Here is an 18,666-nt window from a genome sequence, read left to right as displayed (position 1 = left end):
AGAGAATGACATTCAGGGGATGCTTATCTCCTCCCATTCGAGTTCTAGGAATCTAACTCAGGTCATCAGGTCTGGCAGCCAGTGCTCATATCTGCTGGCCACTGCTTCCAGTCACTCATGTGCTGATGATGATAGTGACTCTGGAGAGGCCGGTGCAGGATGACGGTGCAGTGGTGGCAGTGGTGGCCCCACCAAAGCCGACAGTTAATGCCGCAGTTACACTGTGATGTGGGCCTGGATAATTCTAGAAGGCTCTGGGTCTGTAACTCTGTTTTCACAATCGCTAAGAATAGGTATGGCATGGTCTCTAGTGACAAGTGAAGGACCTTGGAACTGAAGAGAGCCCTTATCAGTAGACTGGAGGCAGCTGATAATCCAGAGGCCGGAGTAGAGGAAAACCCCAACTGTCTTCCCACCTAAACATCCATAGGGCCCTATAAGCCAAGTGTAAGAGTCACTCTTAGGCTAAAGGTATCTTCCCAGTTTCTGGTCTAAATCTAGCAGGTTGTTAGCAAGCAGATTTATCAGAGCTGTGGGGGAAAAAGACAATGCTCAGGAGCTACAGGTCCATGTCTGCCTTCAAGACAATGCTTCCTTCCCCAGAGGCTCTCTGTTTACTCTGTGGCGTGCACCCCATGGACACTCCTGGCCTACCACTCTGCTGTTGGGGAACTGGACATGCAGCTGATGCTTTTGGCAGCAGAGGAGCCCTGGAGGCTGGGCTGGGTGTCTGGTTGGACCAACTGGCTAACTGGCCTCTGTAGCAAGATATTTTCAGTATGAGAAGTAATAGTAAGATGGCATTGCTGCCTGAGATGTATCCCTTGGGTCAAGCTGGGGCTGTTTTCTTGATAATTAAACATTGAGCAAGAACAAACCTACTGCCAAAACTGAAGAGTCCCCATCACCTAGGAGTGAAAATAGCCTTTAAGAGGTGAATGAGGCTGTAGCGATTGTGTACAGTGTAGGATGTATGTTGTTCTGACTCTGGTTAGCTCTGATTTCAAATGAAAGGAAATTAAATTCAAGGTCTGATAATCCTGTTGCTAGTTTTTGGTATTTTCTTCATAGTATTTTTTAGTCTTTAATAATTAAGACCTTCCACAATCTGACAGTCTCTGCAATGCTGAATTCTCTCTTTAAGGAGAAATAATGTTTCCTATACTTCCCTTAGTTTTAGTTGTCTGAATATGATTTGTTTAGGCTATCTTTTATACAAGGGGATGGAATACAGGGTGAGCACACAGAGGGAGGTATCTTGTCAGTTGTTAGGAGATTTAGGGCTTAACTGCCTTCTCAGGACACCTGGACACCATTGATTGCGGAGCTCTGGAATTCACAGTCATTTGCGAAGCTGTAACTTATCTTGTATAAACACCACGGTGCCTGGGAGAACCCGGAGTGTAGTTAATTCTTGTGTAGATACCAGGGCCCTGGGAAGAGTCCATGCTCTCACATAGGAGGAATGGGGTGAAGAGGTTATTATGTGGGGCTTGGGCTCCTGACTTCCTGACTACATGTAAGCTGTGAGTGTTGGGTATGCTAATTCTTCCCAGCCCCCGACCCTCTCCCTATAAAACCCCCCAGCTTTCGAGGCTCAGGGTCGATACCTCTGTCTCCTGCGTGAGATACTTATCGGCCCAGAGCTCCGCCATTAAACTATCTCGTGCTTTTGGCGTTTCATTGGGTAACCCCGTGTCCCGAGACTCGAGTGGGGGTCCCCGAAACTCCTACCTTCTCACTCTCAATGGGCCTGAGCACCATCTAGGTCCTATGGGTTGTCCTGTCTATTCCAGGGAAGGGGAGGAGGAAAAGGCATGACACAGGGCAGAACCATAAGGCTGACAGACAGCCCCACTTTATTAGCAGAGTCCAGGCTTGCTGGGCAGGCAGTCATGCTCGGGCCGGTGGGGTGTTCGGGCCGCGGTCCCGGCTCGGCATGCAGGCCCCACGGCTCTCCGGGGCTCCTCCAAGCAGAGGCTCAGAGCTCTGGGGGCTTGAGGGCCGGCGGGCTGGAGGCGGCGAGGTCAGGGTACACCAAGAAGCCAGAGAAAGTGATGTACTTGCCGTGGTTGCTGTAGGCGCCATAGCCATCATGGTCGTGGCTAAGCAGCCAGACGGCGTCGCCGCGCCTCAGTGGCAGCATCACGCTCTGACTCTGCATCTCGCGGCGCCTTGAAGCGCCATCGTCGTAAATCATGGCCTGCACTTCGTCGCGGTTCTTCATCAGCTTCACCGACAGCGTCTTGCGCGGCAGCTTGCCCAGCGTAAAGGAGAAGAAATAGGCTCCCGGTAGGCGGCAGCGGAACACGCCGGCCGCCGCGTCGAAGTCACCGCCTATGTTTACCAGCTCGGTGTCGAAGGCCAGCGGCAAGTGGCGCGGTCCCGGGCCCGCGTCCGAGCCCACCAGGCTGCGCGTGCGCGCCGCGGAGAAGGCCGAGCGCGGCTCCGGGGGCGCGGGTCCGCGCGCAGGCGCGTCGGCGTCGGCGTACACCAGGTAGCCGCTGAAGGTGGCGCCGGGAGCGCCGAGCGCGTATTGCGGGGCGCCGTGCAGCCGCAGCCACACCGTGTCGCCGTAGTCGAGCTGCAGCATGGCGCTCTGGCTGGCGGCGCGCCGTGCGCCCGGCCGCCGCTGCTCGTCGAAGGCCAGCGCCTGCACCTCGTCGCGGTTGCGCACCAGCATCACCGACAGGCTCTTATGCGGGGCCTTGCCGGCCGTGAAGGAGAAGAAGTAGGCGCCGGGCACGCGACAGCGGAACCGCCCGGTGGCCGCGTCGAAGTCACCCCCGATGTTCACGTACACCTTGTCGAAGGTCACGGCCATCTCCGACGTGCCCTCCAACGAGGTGGTGCGAGCCGCCGAGAAGGCTGACCTCAGCTCCGAGGAGCCAGGGCCAGCTGGGCCCAGTGCCCAGCAGGCCGGGCCTAGGAAGCCCAGCAGGAGCAGCAGCAGCATGGCGCCTAGGAAGGGAGAGAAGACCAGGGCACGGGAGGAGGGTTGGACAGTGGCTGCCTCCGCCTGTACTTTCTCTTCCTAGCCTTCCTTGCTCTTGGCCCATGACTTGCTCTTCATTTTCCTTCACACTTACACTACTAGTTCAGTACTTGTCCCTTACGAGTACCTCCGTGTCACCAGAAGGGCCTATTATAGCACCCATATTTGTCCCCCACCCTTACATTTGTTCTGATCCTGGAATGGATCCTGAGGATTTGGATTCTCAGTGATCTAATTAACTGGTTCAGAGGTTTTTAGAACCACTGGATTAGACCAGTAACTCTCCAAACTTGTGTGTTCAAGTATGAGAGAATCCTTTTGCAAGTAAGACCTGGTGCATGTGCTACAGACATGTTGGAATGTTCTGGTTAATGAGGCCTACAGCCCTGTCCTCTCTCCTCCCTCCTCCCTCTTTGGGTGTTCAGGAGGTCTAAGTTGGGCTGGAGAGATGGCTCAGCGGTTAACTGCCTTTCCAGAGATCCTGAGTTCAGTTCCCAGCAACCACATGGTGGCCACAACCATCTGTAATGAGATCCGATGCCCTCTTCTGGTTACAGTGTGCTCACATACATAAAAAATGAATAAATAAATCTTTTTTAAAAGGTCTAGTTTCCAACAGTCAGCACTTCCTCTGCACTCTCCTGGGATGTCGCTCCTCGGCCTGCCCTTCTCGCCAGACACTGGCTCTGTGTCACTTTCCACCATGACAGTGTTTTAAGTCTTCTCTGGGGAGGAACGGAGAGATGCTGCCCTCTAACATTTCCCTGGCCTCTGCTCCACGCAAGGGTCCCACAGGATTTCTGGACTCCCCTGGGGTCATTCCTGAACCGGAAGCTTGGTCCTTCCGGCCAAGCTTTTACGTTAGTGCCTTCCCTATGAAAACAGAATGAGGCAAGGAGGGGCTGGGGAGATGGTTGGCAGTTCAAGTTTAGCTACCACTCCAGAGGACACAAGTTTGATTTCCCAGCACCACATGGGAATACACAATCATGTATAACTCTAGGTCTGACGCCCTCTTGTGGCCTTCATTGGCAGCAAGGACACATGCGGTGTACAGACATATACACAAATGTCTTTTACAGGGAGATGTGGGCAACGCCTGCTGCGTGTGTGGGAAGGAGAACCATGGCTGCCGAGGCTAGGGACGACAAAAGAAAACTCTGGTAGCGCTTTGGCAGGATGGTGATGTCATCAGCTTCATTGGGTGGTGGTAGAATGGAGTGCAGACACTTAGGTCCGGACACGGCTCTCAGAATGAACCGAAAGCACTCTCCAGTCACCTTAGGACTTTTAAAAAACTCTGAGTAAGGCTTCATCCGTGTAAATGACACAGTGGAGGGCCACACAAACATACCAAGACAGCAGTTGTGAACATGGTCTGTCCTTTACCCCTAGGGAAAGTGATGTGATCAAGCTCTTGTCATAAAGATATTAGAGCCTCAGTAAATGCAGAGCTCCCTGCAGTCACTAATGGTGGGATTCTGTCATGCTCTGAAGTACGACAAAGCCTTTGAACACCCAAAGGCTCCAAAGTGGAGGCAAGCAGGAAGGAAGCTAAAGACAACTCAGGATGTGAGCTTTTCTGGAAAGTTCCCTGGGAGTGTGTGTAGCCTTGTGTCTTTTACAGATTCCAGGGGCTTTCAGAAAGCGGGCAGGTCCAGCTGTGCAGCTATGGCCCACTCCTGGATGTTTACCTGCAGCCCACTGCCCAGCTGTTAGAGTAAACTGCACTGCCCTGTAATTCTCATGAGACAGACCTCAAGTCCGGCTGAGTACTGACTCCTTCCAGAGGATCCTTCTCTGATTCTCAAAAGCTGTCAGAAGGGTTACTTGGTGAGGGGTAGAGAGCAGGGAAGGGGTCCATCCATAGTGGTGAAAACTACATCTGAGGGCTGGAGAGATGGCTCAGTGGTTAAGAGCTCTGACTGCTCTTCCAATGGTCCTGAGTTCAAATCCCAGCAACCACATGGTGGGTCACAACCATCTGTGATGAGATCTAATGCCCTCTTCTGGTGTGTCTGAAGACAGCTACAGTGTACTCATAAAATAAATAGACAAATCTTTTTTTAAAAAAATAAAACTACACCTGAGAAGTGTCCAGTCTATTCTATTTCCTTTTACAAAGGTCTTTTGGACATATAGAAAAGCCCTCTTCCATTTTATGGATGAGAAATCTGGTGCCTAAACAAGGGGTACACGTTTTGGCTCAAGGTCATCACTGAATTCTAAGCCTTAAACAGAGGGTTTATTTTTCCCACTTCAAATTCAGTGTGCTTTTCTACCAGCTTTCCTTCTTACACAAAGGCCAGCGTGCTTCCCGCCTCAGTGACCCCTTTTGCACAAACAGCAGACAAGGGGAATGAGTGCTGGGATCTAGTGAAGGAGGAAGCTAGCAAACAAAGGCAAGCAAACCCTCTGTCATTTTGTCTCCTGAGAGGTGGGAGCTCTCCCTCTGCCTTGCAGCTTTCCTAGTGGGTCTGCTCTCAAAACCCCCGCCCACCCTACCCCTTGCCATCTCTCTGCCAAGCCAGATGCACCCATCAGTGCCAAAGGTTCTTGTGTGTCCAAAACCCTTTCTACCTTTATACTCCACTGCACACGTTCCTGTTCCCTGGATCCTTTTCTCTAACAGTCTCTTTCCTCAGCAGGTCAGAGGAGGCTGGTAAGGCGTCAAGTGGGTCTCAGAGCCCCGGGAAAAGAAATGGCTGTACAAAGCTCTGTACAGGTGAAGCTCAAAATAGTCATCTTCAAAGAGAAAAACTGGGACAGAGAGCTAGGTAGATCCAGAGCCACGGAACCAAAGGAGAAGGTTCAGCGATGCCAGGCTAAGAGCATCTCCAAGCCTCCAGCGCCTTGTTCCCAAATCCCAGTTAACGCTGCTTTCAAGCCGTGCCAGAACCCCCCTTGTGTCTTTCTTGAAAGTCCACAGCCTTCCAAGAATGTGAGCCCCACTTTTACAGAAGCAGCCAATAAATCCCTTCTCATGGGGGAAAATGCCCCCAGAAAGGGGTCCCAGCAAACCCTTTTTCCATGAGATCTGTCCTCCACCCCTCCCTTTGGAGTAAAAGCCCCCGAGCCTCTTTCATAAAAAAGCGCCCAGGTCCTCCTTTCCAGGAAAAGGGACTGGGTCTCTCGTGCCTCCCGCCGCCCCCGCTGGCATAGAGAAGCCTGCGCCCCCGCCTCCTCCGGGCTGCCCTCACCTGGCTGGCGGCGGGTCGGCTTCGGTTCCAGCTGGCGATCCCTCTCGGTGAGGACTCTGGGCTGCGCACTGGTCACCCGCGCTGCGGCTTGACCAGGCCTCCGGGGGGTGGCAGGGGGTGGGCTCAGCTGGCGACGAGTGGGGACCCCGGCAAGGAGGCGTGAGCGAGTGGGAAGGACAGAAGAAGCTGTAGCGGAGAAGCGCAAGGGCGGGGAGCAGGGGAGGCGGAGGGGAGAGCGGAGGACGAGGGAGGGGCGCTGAGCAGGGGGGCCTGGGGCACCGTACCGAGCCTGCGCTGAGCGTGTGACCCTTCCTCATTCCTGGATCCTGAGCTTTATCCTCTGGGTGCCGAGCGCAGGCTTCATTGATCCAAGTTAGCAGGTGGGGAAAGCGAGGCCGCTAGAGAGGCCACCCTAGGATGGCTCAAGGCATCCTACAGACCCCCTTTCTAGCTTGTGTAGGGAGAGAGGACTCGGGCAAGGCACTGACTGGGCTGCAAGCAAGGACAGTAGGAGATGAGGTTTTCTGTGGGACAGATGTCCAGGTTGAGTGGCCTTGGGGAAAGTCTGCCGGAAGAGAAGGATAAATGGGTCAGTGTCCTTAGTAAAGTAAGAAATGAAAACGGCCCACTTTTCTTCCTCACTTTTAAGTCTGCAAATCTCCACCCCCACCTCCTGAACTAGCAAGGCTGGAGGAAGGACAAAGCTGCAGACATCAGCACATCAGCTCGAGACCTTCTGAGAAGGTTCCCACAGAGACCAGAAGAGGGTATCCCATTCTCTGGAGCTGAAATTACAGGAGCTGCTTCATGTGGGTGCTGGGAACTGAACTCTGCACGCGCTTTTAACCTCTGGGTCGCCTCTCCAGCCTCGGAGCTCAAATTCTTGACACAGGGTCAGCCTGCAGGAGAGTCAGACTGGGTAATTAGTATCTGCCCGGGACTGCACTAGGCACTTTTCACAGCCATTGTCTCATTTCCTTTTCTGACCACTCTCAAAAGTAGACAGCACTAAACTAATTTTACAAACGAGGGATAAAGAATGCAGTGCATGAACTCTGGCTCCAGAACCCATTGCTTCACACAGGGCAGCACCTCCTTTACTCTGGTCTCCTCTAGACTTTGTTATCTGGGGTGGGGTGGGTGCAGGGGTTGGAGGGGATGCTGTCCTGCCTGAGGGACAGTCAATCCAACCTCTCTTGCAGCTAAAACAGTGAAAGACATGTAAGCAGAAGCCATTGTGGGAGAAAGTAACTTTCTTTGTCTCTTGGCTAGTTTTATGTTATCTTGACAAAAGCTAGAGTCATTAGAGAGGAGGGAACCTCAGTTGAGAAAATGCTGCCGAGCTGCAGGCAAGCTGGTAGGGCACTTTAATTAGTAATTGATGTGGAGAGAAAACAGCCTATTTTGGGTGGGGATACCTATGGGTTCTGTAAGAAAGCAGGCTGAGAAAGAAAGCCATGAGGAGGAAGCCAGAAATCATCATCCCTCCATGGCCTCTGCTTCTCTGCCTCCAAGTTCCTTCCTTGTTTGAGTTCCTGAGCTGACTTCCTTCAGTGATGACCAGTGGAAGTGTAAGCAAAACGAACCCTCTTTTCCCCAACTTGCTTTAGGTCATGATATTTCATTACAGCAATATAACCCTGAGTAAGAAAGACACTTAGTTCCTCATTTACCTTTTTAATATGGAATCTCCATGTAGTTGAGGATAACCTTGGACTCCTGATTGTCCTGCCGTTAGTCCCCAAATGCTGAGATTGCAGCCATGTGAATCTATGCCAGCACCTAGAAAGTGCCTTTATCTATTTGTTTCATTGTTTCATTTTTTTACTTTTTGTGTGTGTGCTCGAGTGTGTTTGTGTGTATGAGCACATGCATGTGTGTGTGCCATGGTGCAAATGTGGAGGTCAGAATGCAACTTGAAGGAGCTGATTCTCTCCTTCCCTTTATGGGTTCTAGGTGTGAAACCCAGGTGACACCTAAAGGGGCAGTTAGTTAGTCCTTCAGTGCTTGGTGTGAGCCAGTGCTCTGAAAGGGACGAACTCTTTCTTGGGATTCGCACTTGAAAGACAGTTGCCACTTTGACAGTGAAGTGCTGGGAGGTAGAGCCCCTGTCCAGGAAGACGCTGGGATGAATGAACCTTAGACCTTGCCTGGAGGACACAACACTTGTCAGGCAGTGGTGGAGCACACCTTTAACCCAGCACTTGGGAGGCAGAGGCAATTGGATTTCTACGAGGTTGAGCCCAGCCTTTCCCACAAAGGGAGTTTCAGGACAGCAAAACCATGTCTGAGGCAGGGGAGAGGACAAGAAGAGTCCAGTGCAGGACAGAGTCACAAAGTGATGTGGGATCTCAAAGAGGAAGCATTTTCAGCTGAGGTGGGGGATCAGAGAAGTTGTCATGTAGGAATGACAAATGTCTACATAATGACAAGGGTGACAAAGACTCTGACTTGGTGAGTGGGGTGTAGATGGGGGAGTTGGGGGTAGGACCCAATTAAAGGTAAGAATCTGATATGAGTGACGATGTGGGGGAGGCACAGAGAGCAGTTGGGGGAGGGAGCTGCACGTGCCAAATATAAAGAGACAAGAAGAAGAGAGAGAAGGGACAGGGAAGAAGGAAGCCCATGGAGGAAAGGATGTAGCTGCATCCAGGTTAGCCTGGGCTATGCAGGGGAAGAGGGAAGTAATGGGGAGTTTACAGAGAGACTCCATGGCTGCCAGAGAACATAAGTACGCAAGCTCACAATTTAATTAGCTTTTTGGCTCGCCAAAGGATTACAGGAGAATTAGCAAAGCTCAGGAGTCTAGGGACCTTGCTGGGAGTTGAGGGGAAGTTAATGAGAAAGAAGACAACATGCCCTAGGGAGAAAGGAAAGAGGAGGAGTTGTCAGTCAAGCAGAGATGCCGGCAGGAGAAACAGATGTCAGGACTCAAAGTCTCTGTCTCCACAGCAGATTGCAGACCTCCAGGGGAGCAAACAGGTAGGGCTCCCAAGTCAGGCTCCTGTCCTACCCACATAGATGCCCATCCTCTGTGTACCTGGGAAGTGACTTGAAGCAGGAAAACCTAGGAGTAGCTACAAAGCTCAAGTTCTCAAGTTTACCCTGGTCCTTTTCCTAGAAGGGCCCAAGGCTCTAATACCTGCTAGATGACAGAAATGAAGCCCTGGACCTCATCTACCTGAGAACAGAAAGGTGACCTGCTCTTAACTGGATGTGGCAAACTTTATTTTCCAAAGACTGCTAGGTCTCTCCTATTCCCTGCTTGCTCCTATGACATTGCCATGCCCAAGAAAATGAGGTTAAAGTCAGTAATAAAAGGGAGGGCTGTGCCTGCCTGGATCGTTCTCTTTTGAAATTGCCCCACTTGGAGCCCAACCATCCCATCCTAAGAAAGCCAAAGACTCATGGAGGGCCCCTGTTGGCTTACAGAAAATTCTGTGTACCTTCATCATCACCTACAGCCACTATGACAATGCGGAAGAGGACTGCTTGCTAATCCAGGACCCCCTCACACCCCTCTTTTCTCTCTCCCCTCTTTCCACATGTTCCCGGCCAACCTCTCTTGCTCTGTCTCCTCTGTTTCCCACTTCTTTGCCTCTTCCCTCTTTCCAGGTCTCTGCTCTCCTCCCTTCCCCCATAATAAGCTTTCCTTATATCAGGTTTGTTGCATGGCATGATTTTTAGGGTGACACCTTGGATGTACCTGCCAGGAAGCTCCTCATTCCTGTCAGTACAGCATTGTATTTCTGTATTTCCCAACAGTTCCTGTGAAGATGTGGCCTACAGACCTAGTTAGGACCCAGCAACATAATTGTACAGGGTCCAGTGTGAAGTGAAAATATGGCATTCCTATTGAGAAAGTAAGTGTAGATAGAAGCCATACAGCAGGAAACTGGTACAAAACACTGTCAGGTCCAAAGGAACTCCTGTGCCCTAGTGTTGTCCACCACCCCTTCCCTGTCACATCTCTTGCTTTTCCAGGACACAGCCTTGGCAGTTCAGAATGAACGGACCCTCTTTTCATCCATGGAATGACTATTTTGGTTTCTTTACTATACCTCATGAATTTAGGGACAAGGTGTAGTTTTGTAGCAGAATACATGTGGTTTGATACCCAGCAAGTATGGTGGGCCAGCAGGATGGCTCAGTAGGTAAAAGCACTTGTCACAAAGTTTGAGGACTTGAGTTTGAGCCCTGGAATCCACATGGTAGAAAAAAGGAATTTACTTTAAAAATTGTCCTTTGACCATCACACACACACACACACACATAACACACACACAGAGAGACAGACAGAGAGAGAGAGAGAGAGAGAGAGAGAGAGAGAGAGAGAGAGAGATGGGGGGGAGGGAGAGGGAGAGAGAGTCTTTCTTGTCTCTGCCTCAATTGGGAAGAGAGAAGATCCTTTCTAGATTCCTGTCTTGGCTTTACAGGTGAACAAGAACGACATCAGGAAGAAAGTACGGCGCCTAATGGGAAAGTCCCACATTGGGCTGGTGTACAGCCAACAAATCAACGAGGTGCTCGATCAGCTGAACAACCTGGTGAGCACACCAGACCATCCCTTGGGCCTCCATTCTGTGTGTCTTCCTCCCTATACAGAACTTCCACGAGGATCACTCCTGGTTAATCTCTAGTTCAGAGAATGGGACAGTGGTTTAGAGTATGGGTGGTTAGTAGTTTAGAGATGAGTAGAGAGTAGTTTAGAGAATGGGACAGTGGTTTAGAGAATGGGTGGTTAGTAGCTAGTAGTTTTAAGATGAGTAGAGTTAATAGTTTAGAGATTGGGTGGTTAGTAGCTTAGAGAATGGGTAGTTATAGTTAGTATTTTAGAGATGGGTAGTTATAGTTAGTATTTTAGAGATGGGTAGTTATAGTTAGTGGTTTAGAGATGGGCAGTTATAGTTAGTGGTTTAGAGATGGGTAGTTATAGTTAGTAGTTTAGAGATGGGTAGTTATAGTTAGTGGTTTAGAGAATGGGTAGTTATAGTTAGTAGTTTAGAGATGGGTAGTTATAGTTAGTAGTTTACAGAATGGGGCAGTAGTTCAGTGTTGGACTCTCAGTACTCCAGCTGTTATGCTACAGCAGTTTCTACATGAGATCTGAAGACCTCTGGGGATCTATGGGATGAAATATGTTCTCATCACAATGACCGCCTCCCCTTTCTCTCTCTCTCTCTACACACACACACACACACACACACACACACACACACCCACACACACCAGTTTTCTCTGTAGTCCTGGTTGTCCTGGCTGGTCTTGATATCACAGAGAATCACTTGCTTCCCAAGTGCTGGGACTAAAGGCATGTACCACCACCACCTGACTGCATTTATTTATTTTACTCAAGATAAAACCCAGGATCTCACAAATGCTAAGCAAAGTGTTTTTTTAAAAATAAGGTGCCTTGTACAACGGTTTCAGTGTTTTGCCTGCTACAGTTTGAAGGAAGAAGCCTTCAGGATGAACCCAGGTCCAGCTTGGAGCCTCCTTTGCATTGATTTTGACAGGTGAGGGCAGTGCAGGTTGAATTGCTCTTCTGTGTTCACCGACGCAAGTGCCTGCTGGGTAAGCTTGAGATGTGAATGTGACCCTCAGCCCAGCCGGCAGCCTCTGCATGAGGAGCAAAGAGAGGCATGGAATGGTGGGTGACTGGGGAGCCCAGGGGTTCCAGGTGCCCTTGAACTCAACCTATCAATACCCCATATCAGCTTCCTAAGTGCTGGGATTTAGGTGCACCCCACTCAATCTGCTTTTTAGAAGAGCAGTCACAAGTAAATGCCACAGATAATGTGCAATGCGACTAGTAGGCAAGGGAGTTCCCTAAGTGGAGGAGCCCAGGAAGCTTAGTGAAAGAGGTGGCATGTAAAAACAGCCATAAAGGCCGTGGCGGACTTTGTCACATAACGATAGAAAGACCAGGGACCACCAAGTAACTCTCTCAGGGAACAATAAGGGATCATGATGAAGAGGGCTGGAAAGATGGCTCAGTGGTTGGGAGTGCTCACTGCTTACAGAGGACACCAGGCTGGGCGGCAGAAGACAGAGTATTACCTGCAGCCTCGGTTGAAAAAGGAAACATGGTGACAAGATAAAGTTAGCATCCAAATGCTCTGATTTGAACCAGCTCCATGGCTAATTGTGAGCGCTCATTGTGTACTTGCTCTCCCCAGCTCTAAAATGGAACTGGGCTTAGTAGCTCAAGCTTGTGATTCCAGTACTTGGGCAGAAGTAGCAGGAGGATCAGGAGTTGAAGGCCAGCTTTTGGTGCACACAGTAAGTGTGAAGCTGTCCTGGGCTACATGAAACTCTGACTTAAATTCCTCTCCTCAAAATACATACAGGCATCACTGACTTGTGACAAGCGTTCACAGATAGACTTGGTTCTAAAACACTTAGTCCAGAGCCTGGCATGTTATATGTTCTCAATGAATGCTGACTGTCAGTAATGGAAGGTCTGTTTAAAAAGTGAATAGGGGATGGAGCTCAGTTGGTAGGATGGCTCTCCAGCCTGCACAAACCAGATGTGCTACACCTGGAAGTAGAGTCAGGAGGACCAAAGCTCAAGGTTTTCTAGCCATCCAGAGCTATATTAGACCCTGTGTGTGCTAGTGTGTCTGTGTGTGCGTACCTGTGTATGTACACACCTGTGCATGTGTGGAAGTACAACATTTAAGGGCTCCACAGTAATTTACAGTGCTTCCCTCTGCTAAGCCTGCCTGTGTCTCTGCATTCCAATTTCCCTTTTTCTTTTGGATGCTGGCCTCTGTGTAGCAGCAATTTGGCATTTTGATTTCTTTAAAAAACACAGAAATATTTTAAGAATATGTTTTCATTTTAATCCCAGGTGTGGGATATGGGGCTGCTTCAGAGTGTCCACAGTAGCTGACCGTATGATTTGCCTTGTGTGACTGTGTGACATTTGGGATTCTGGGGACTCTTTTGAGGGCATATGAATGCTAGGGCCCTGAGAGGCTGGGCAGGTTGTTGGTAGTTTGCTGTTGGTTGAGGTTTATTAAGTAATTGTGATCGAAGAAGAAATTCGATATCCTGACAACGAAAATCAAACTTGCCCCAAGGAACTTGACACCCGAATCAGCAGGAAGTAGTCTAATGATATGTCACTCCCTTTCCCATCTATTCTTTTTTTTTTCCTGTCTAAGTGTTAGGGGAATTGAAAGAGGCAAAGTCTAGCTACCACAGCTTTCCATGGTTTGATGCACTCAGGACTTTGTGGTTCTGAAGCCCTCTGGCCATTTCCACTGCTTAGCTGCTTGCCCACCTCCATTCCTGAACCTGTATGTCAGACCTTAGAAAGACCTGGCTTTCTATCTTCTCTCCACCATCTTTTTCCTGCCAACAATTCCAACACTTCTCACATGCCTGCTGTGTTGTTTTTCTCTTAAACTCTGTAACATTGTTCTAAACTTGAAGTCAAGTGTTCTTACCAACTAAGACATCTCCTATCCTTAACTCCAGAAACAAATTTAAAAAAACCCAAAATTTCAGAGATGTTGACAAAAATGGGGGAAACATGATCATTAAGGGCTTAAGTGCCATCTAGACTTCATTCTGAAGTCCGAAGGCTTCAGTGCTATCAGAATAATCTCCTTCATGGCAAATATCATAATACCTCGTATCTAATACAAAGTGACATCTGTAGGAAACAATCTACTGACGCATAATTTTCAGAAATATTTATTTATTTTATGTATGAGTACACTGTAGCTGCTCTCAGACACACCAGAACAGGGCATCAGATCCCATTACAGATGGTTGTGAGCCACCATGTGCTTGGTGGGAACTGAACTCAGGACCTCTGAAAGAGCAGTCAATGTTCCTAACCACTGAGCCATCTCTCTAGCCTCTGACACATAATTATAAAAATCAACACAGGGCTGATGAGATGGCTCATAGGGAAAAGCTCTTGTTGCCTTAGTGTGATCTTCAGAGTCCATAGTGAAAGGAGAGAACAGAATCCATAAGGTGACCTTTGCCTCCACATGCATACTGTGGCATGTATGTGACCCCCTTGCAATCAATCAATCAATCAATCGATCGATCAATAGGACCCTTGGTTCAGTTCTGAAGATCCAAGGCTACAAGGCTAACACTTGTTGGCCTTCATGAACACTGCATATTGCATGGTATCTAGATGGTTCAGCATGTGTGGAAAGCAAGAGATCAGGCTTCCAACAGGAAGCCTGAAAAGCAATTGCGGATTCAAGCTCACTCACAACCACTTTCTCAATTCCTTAAAATATCTCTCAGGAAACTACTTTCTCTAAGTTTTTCTATTTACCCAAACTCTCTACAGTGAATGGGTATTTGTTGCTTTCACTTCAAAACTAAGAGCTGGGTGGCATTTACTGCTCTCGCAGAGGACCTAGATTCAGTTCCCATTATCCATGGGGCAGCTTGCAGCTGGCTGTGACTCACTCTGAGTGAGCTGAGGTCCACTGCTGCCCTCTTCTGACTTCCACCGGCACTGCATGCACAGTGTGCACAGGCAAACTACTGACATGAAATAAAATAATAAATGCATAAATGGAACTGGGTGCGGAACAATTTACACCTGTAATTCAAGCATTTAAGAGGCTGAGACAGGGGCTGGAGAGATGGCTCAGTGGTTAAGAGCACCGATTGCTCTTCCAAAGGCTCTGAGTTCAGTTCCCAGCAACCACAACCATCTGTGTGTCTGAAGACAGCTATGACGTACTCATATAAACAAACAAACAAATAAATATTTAAAAAGGAGGTTGAGACAGAACGATCCTGAGTTCAAGGCCACCATGGGTTGTGTAATGAGACCCTGTCAACAAACGAAATGAAATTTTTATAAAAATTACTTTTCTTTTTTGTTTGTTTGCATGTTTGCTTTTCTTTTCTCAATACATAGTTTCTCCGTGTAGCCCTGGCTGTCCTGGAACTTGCTCTGTGGACCAGGCTGGCCATGAACTTAGGAGATCCAATAGCCTCCGCCTCCCACGTGCACCACACCTCCCAGTTTACATCAAATCAGAGTAGAGCCAGAGAGATGGCTCAGAGACTGAGGACACTGGTTGCTTTTGCAGAGGACTTGAGTTTGGATTCCAACTCAACATAGTGGCAGCTCATACCTTCTGTAACTCCAGTTTCAGGGGATCAAGCCACCTCATCAGGCCTCTTAGTTAGCTGCATGCAAGTTGTACACAGATACACATGCAGGTAAAACACCTATACACATAAAAAAACAAATGAAATTTAACTTGTTTCCTAGATTTTTTCAGAGTGAGGAAAAACCTTTAAGCATGATAAAAATCCAAAAATTATTTCACAAATTGATGAGCACAGTTTACTGCTGTGTAAGAGGAGGAGGGTTGGGTGCGGTGGCACATGCCTGTAGTTCTAGTACTTGGCAGGCAGAGGCAGAGACATCATGAGATCAGGGCCAGTCTGCTGTGCATAGCAAGCTCCAGGCCTAAGACAGGAAATAAGACTATATCTCTAAAATAAGCAAACACAGCCCCGAAACATACACACACACACACACACACACACACACACACACACACACAAGGGCTGGTGAGGGGGCTCACTGGTTGCTCTTGCAGAGGTCCCTGGTTTAATTCTCAACACTCACACTGATGCTCACAACCTGCTATAGCTACAGCTCTGGCCTCTAAGGACACCAGACACTCAGGTTGTAAGTGGACACACACAAGCAACATCCCTACAATTAAAAACATAAAATGGGGGCAGTAGGTAAAGGTATTTGCTGCCAAACCTGTCAATCTGAGTTTGACCCCATGACCTCTCTGATGGAAGGAGAGAACTGTCTCCTTTAGGTTTTTCTTTTCTTTTTTCTCCCAAGTCTTGATTTTTATTACTTAAAAACGTTGCACATTTATTTTGCTTTCTGACCTGCTTGTGCAACACTTTCACAATGATTCTCTTTTTTAGGATTTATTTATTTTATGTATATGAGTACATGGTAGCTGTCCTCAGACACACTGTATCTGTCTTAGATCTCATTGCAGATGGTCGTGAGCCACTATGTGGTTGCTGGGAACTGAACTCAGGAACTCTGGAAGAGCAGTCAGTGCTCTTAGCCACTGAGCCACCTTTCCAGCTCCACAATGCTTTTCTGCTTCTCGATAAGGAAAGCCCGCTTGATCCTGTTGTGGACACACTTGGCACACATGGAACCACCATAGGCCCTGCTGACGAGCTTCTTAGTCTTAGACAATGTCGTAAGGACTCTGGGTCTCACAGCACGAACGCCTCGCAGTCTGCCCAGGCACACCCCACATGCAGATTTAGGTGCATTCCCAACCTTCTTGGTGTAAAGGTAAACAATCCTGTTGCCAGGGGTTCGAGACAGCCTAGCTTTGTTAGAGGCTGTGTTGTAGGAAAGTCTATGACAGTATGTCAAACACTGGACCATTCTGTGTGCCTCTAAGCACTGTTCCTGGAAGAGCTGCGGGTTTTTCTTGATCTCCATACTTGGTTTGTAGCAGGAATAGATACACAAGGAGTAAATAAATAGGTGAATGTAATTTTATGCAGATCTTTCCATCCCCGTTTTAGTCACTGTTCTGTTGCTGTGAAGAAATGCCATGACCAAGGCAACTCGTATGAAGGAAAGCATTTAACTGAGGACTTGCTTACAGTTTCAGAAGGGTTCATTATCATCTTGGTGAGGGCATGGTGGCACTCATGTACAGCACTGGAACAGTAGCTGAGAACTACATCCTGATTCAAATGTCCAAAGAGAGGGAGGGAGGGAGGGAGGGAGGGAGACAGAGGTTTCTCCCTAGGTAAGCACTGGTGGTGAAAGACAGCAGGAGTTAAATGGCAAAAGCCATGAATTCAGTCATCTCTGATCTTGCTCCCCTGGGCCAGGGTGTCTAGCTGAAAACAGGGAATTATTTAAGGACAACATTTACCATTGGTATTATCATTTTCATCATCCTTATTCTTTGTGAAGACACCAAATAATTTCTTTAGGTTTCTCAAACTCAGAACTTAGTGTTATATTCTAGAATATCACAATAAATTTGGGGTTTTGGGGACACATTAAAGGCATACCCATCAGGTGTTTCCAGAATGACCTTTACATATTTCTCTAATGTTTTGCTTTCTCTGCCATACCATTGCGGCCCTTTCCTGGAACTTAACTCAAGGTTTCCTGTGCAGTTTTGCAGCTCATTTGGAATGGCTAGGTACCTTAGCTTTCTCTCATCTCTTCCTCTGCAGGGTTTCATTGCCTTCTCTAAACCATGTTTGTCTTGCTTCTGCCTGGCTTAGCAATGCTCCCCCAGGGACAATGAGAAAAAGCTAGGCTGAGTACCCAGCCTTCCCTGACAACTGCCAGGTCATTCCCAAGAGGAGCCCAGTCCTTGACTCATTCCTCTGACACTGAAAATAAATCAGTGATATGTTTGTCCCCCTGAGAGCCCTGATTTCTGAGGACTCACCTTTCCTTCCAGCTCTTATGCCTTTTAAATGGTGTTAGTTGCACCCTCTGTGATTCTAGGCTGACGTCTTTGGTTCTGTCCTTTCTCCCACTGAGCAACTTTCTGCAAATGGCATGTCCTCATTTCGTTTTTAGATCTTCTTATACTGCTTGTACCACATTGCCATCTAGTTTCTAAATTTGAGATAACTTTTTTCTGACTTCCTTAACTCATTTAAGCATAGATTCAATCTACCCAGCATGCCCTTTCCTCTTAAGTTAGCTCCCTCTCTTTCTGATTTTTGAGAGGTCTTACATCATAGCCTAGGCTGGCCTCAATCTTGTGCTGAGATTATAGGTGCCAACCCTGGCCGTGTCCTACTGACAGCACTAGGTATCTCTTTTCATGATCAGAAGGAAGTTAAGGAGAGAAGCTTCAGGTAGCCAGAGGGGGGTTGCAGAAGTTGCCATTGGTTCCCCTAATCTGGCTCTGGGTCACAAGAATCACACATCAAATATCCTGCGTATCAGACACTTAATTCCTATTCATAACAGAAGCACAATTACATTATGAAGCAGCAATGAAAATAACGGGTCACCACACGAGGAACATTAGGAAGGTTGAGAAGCACTGGCTTAGCTGGGTGAGACTGTATTGCCACAGTAGTGGCTGTGCCCCAGTCCATTCTATATAGCCACTGGAATGTGACTAAGCAGTCCAAAATACTCTTCCAAAGGGATTTATCTTTAATGTGTGTCTTCCATTCTGTGTCTGGCTCCTCTCCCACTAACATTTGTGTGCTGTGTTACACCCAAACGTGACTTCTACCTCTGGTGCTTACTAGCAAATTCAGTTGTTGTTTTCTCATTTGGATATGGGGGACATTATCTGGACTGTGGAGCCACTGCTAACATCTATGTGCACCTGTACTCCGCTCAGCTCATGGGTTCTCATGTGTCCCACACTCTTCGTAAACTGTCCCCAGCCCTTAGTTTTATTATGCAGATAAAATTTGATTTATTTTTCT

At 48.3% G+C, this 18,666-nt stretch overlaps 1 protein-coding gene across 1 annotated transcript; it reads right to left on the bottom strand.

The window, feature by feature from the left end:
- Window positions 1-1,981: 1,981 nt before the first annotated feature.
- On the bottom strand, window positions 1,982-2,956 carry C1QTNF4 (C1q and TNF related 4; the record flags this gene model as incomplete). The annotated part of the gene is made up of 1 exon (XM_080931202.1): window positions 1,982-2,956. One exon carries the CDS (start codon window positions 2,954-2,956, stop codon window positions 1,982-1,984), a length of 975 nt encoding a protein of 324 aa, XP_080787328.1.
- Window positions 2,957-18,666: the final 15,710 nt, after the last annotated feature.

This window comes from Micromys minutus (genome assembly GCF_963924665.1).
Source record: "Micromys minutus genome assembly, chromosome: 17".
NCBI lineage: Eukaryota > Metazoa > Chordata > Mammalia > Rodentia > Muridae > Micromys > Micromys minutus.
The sequence above is the reverse complement of the archived record's forward strand: the minus strand, read 5'-3'. Positions and strand labels throughout refer to the sequence as shown.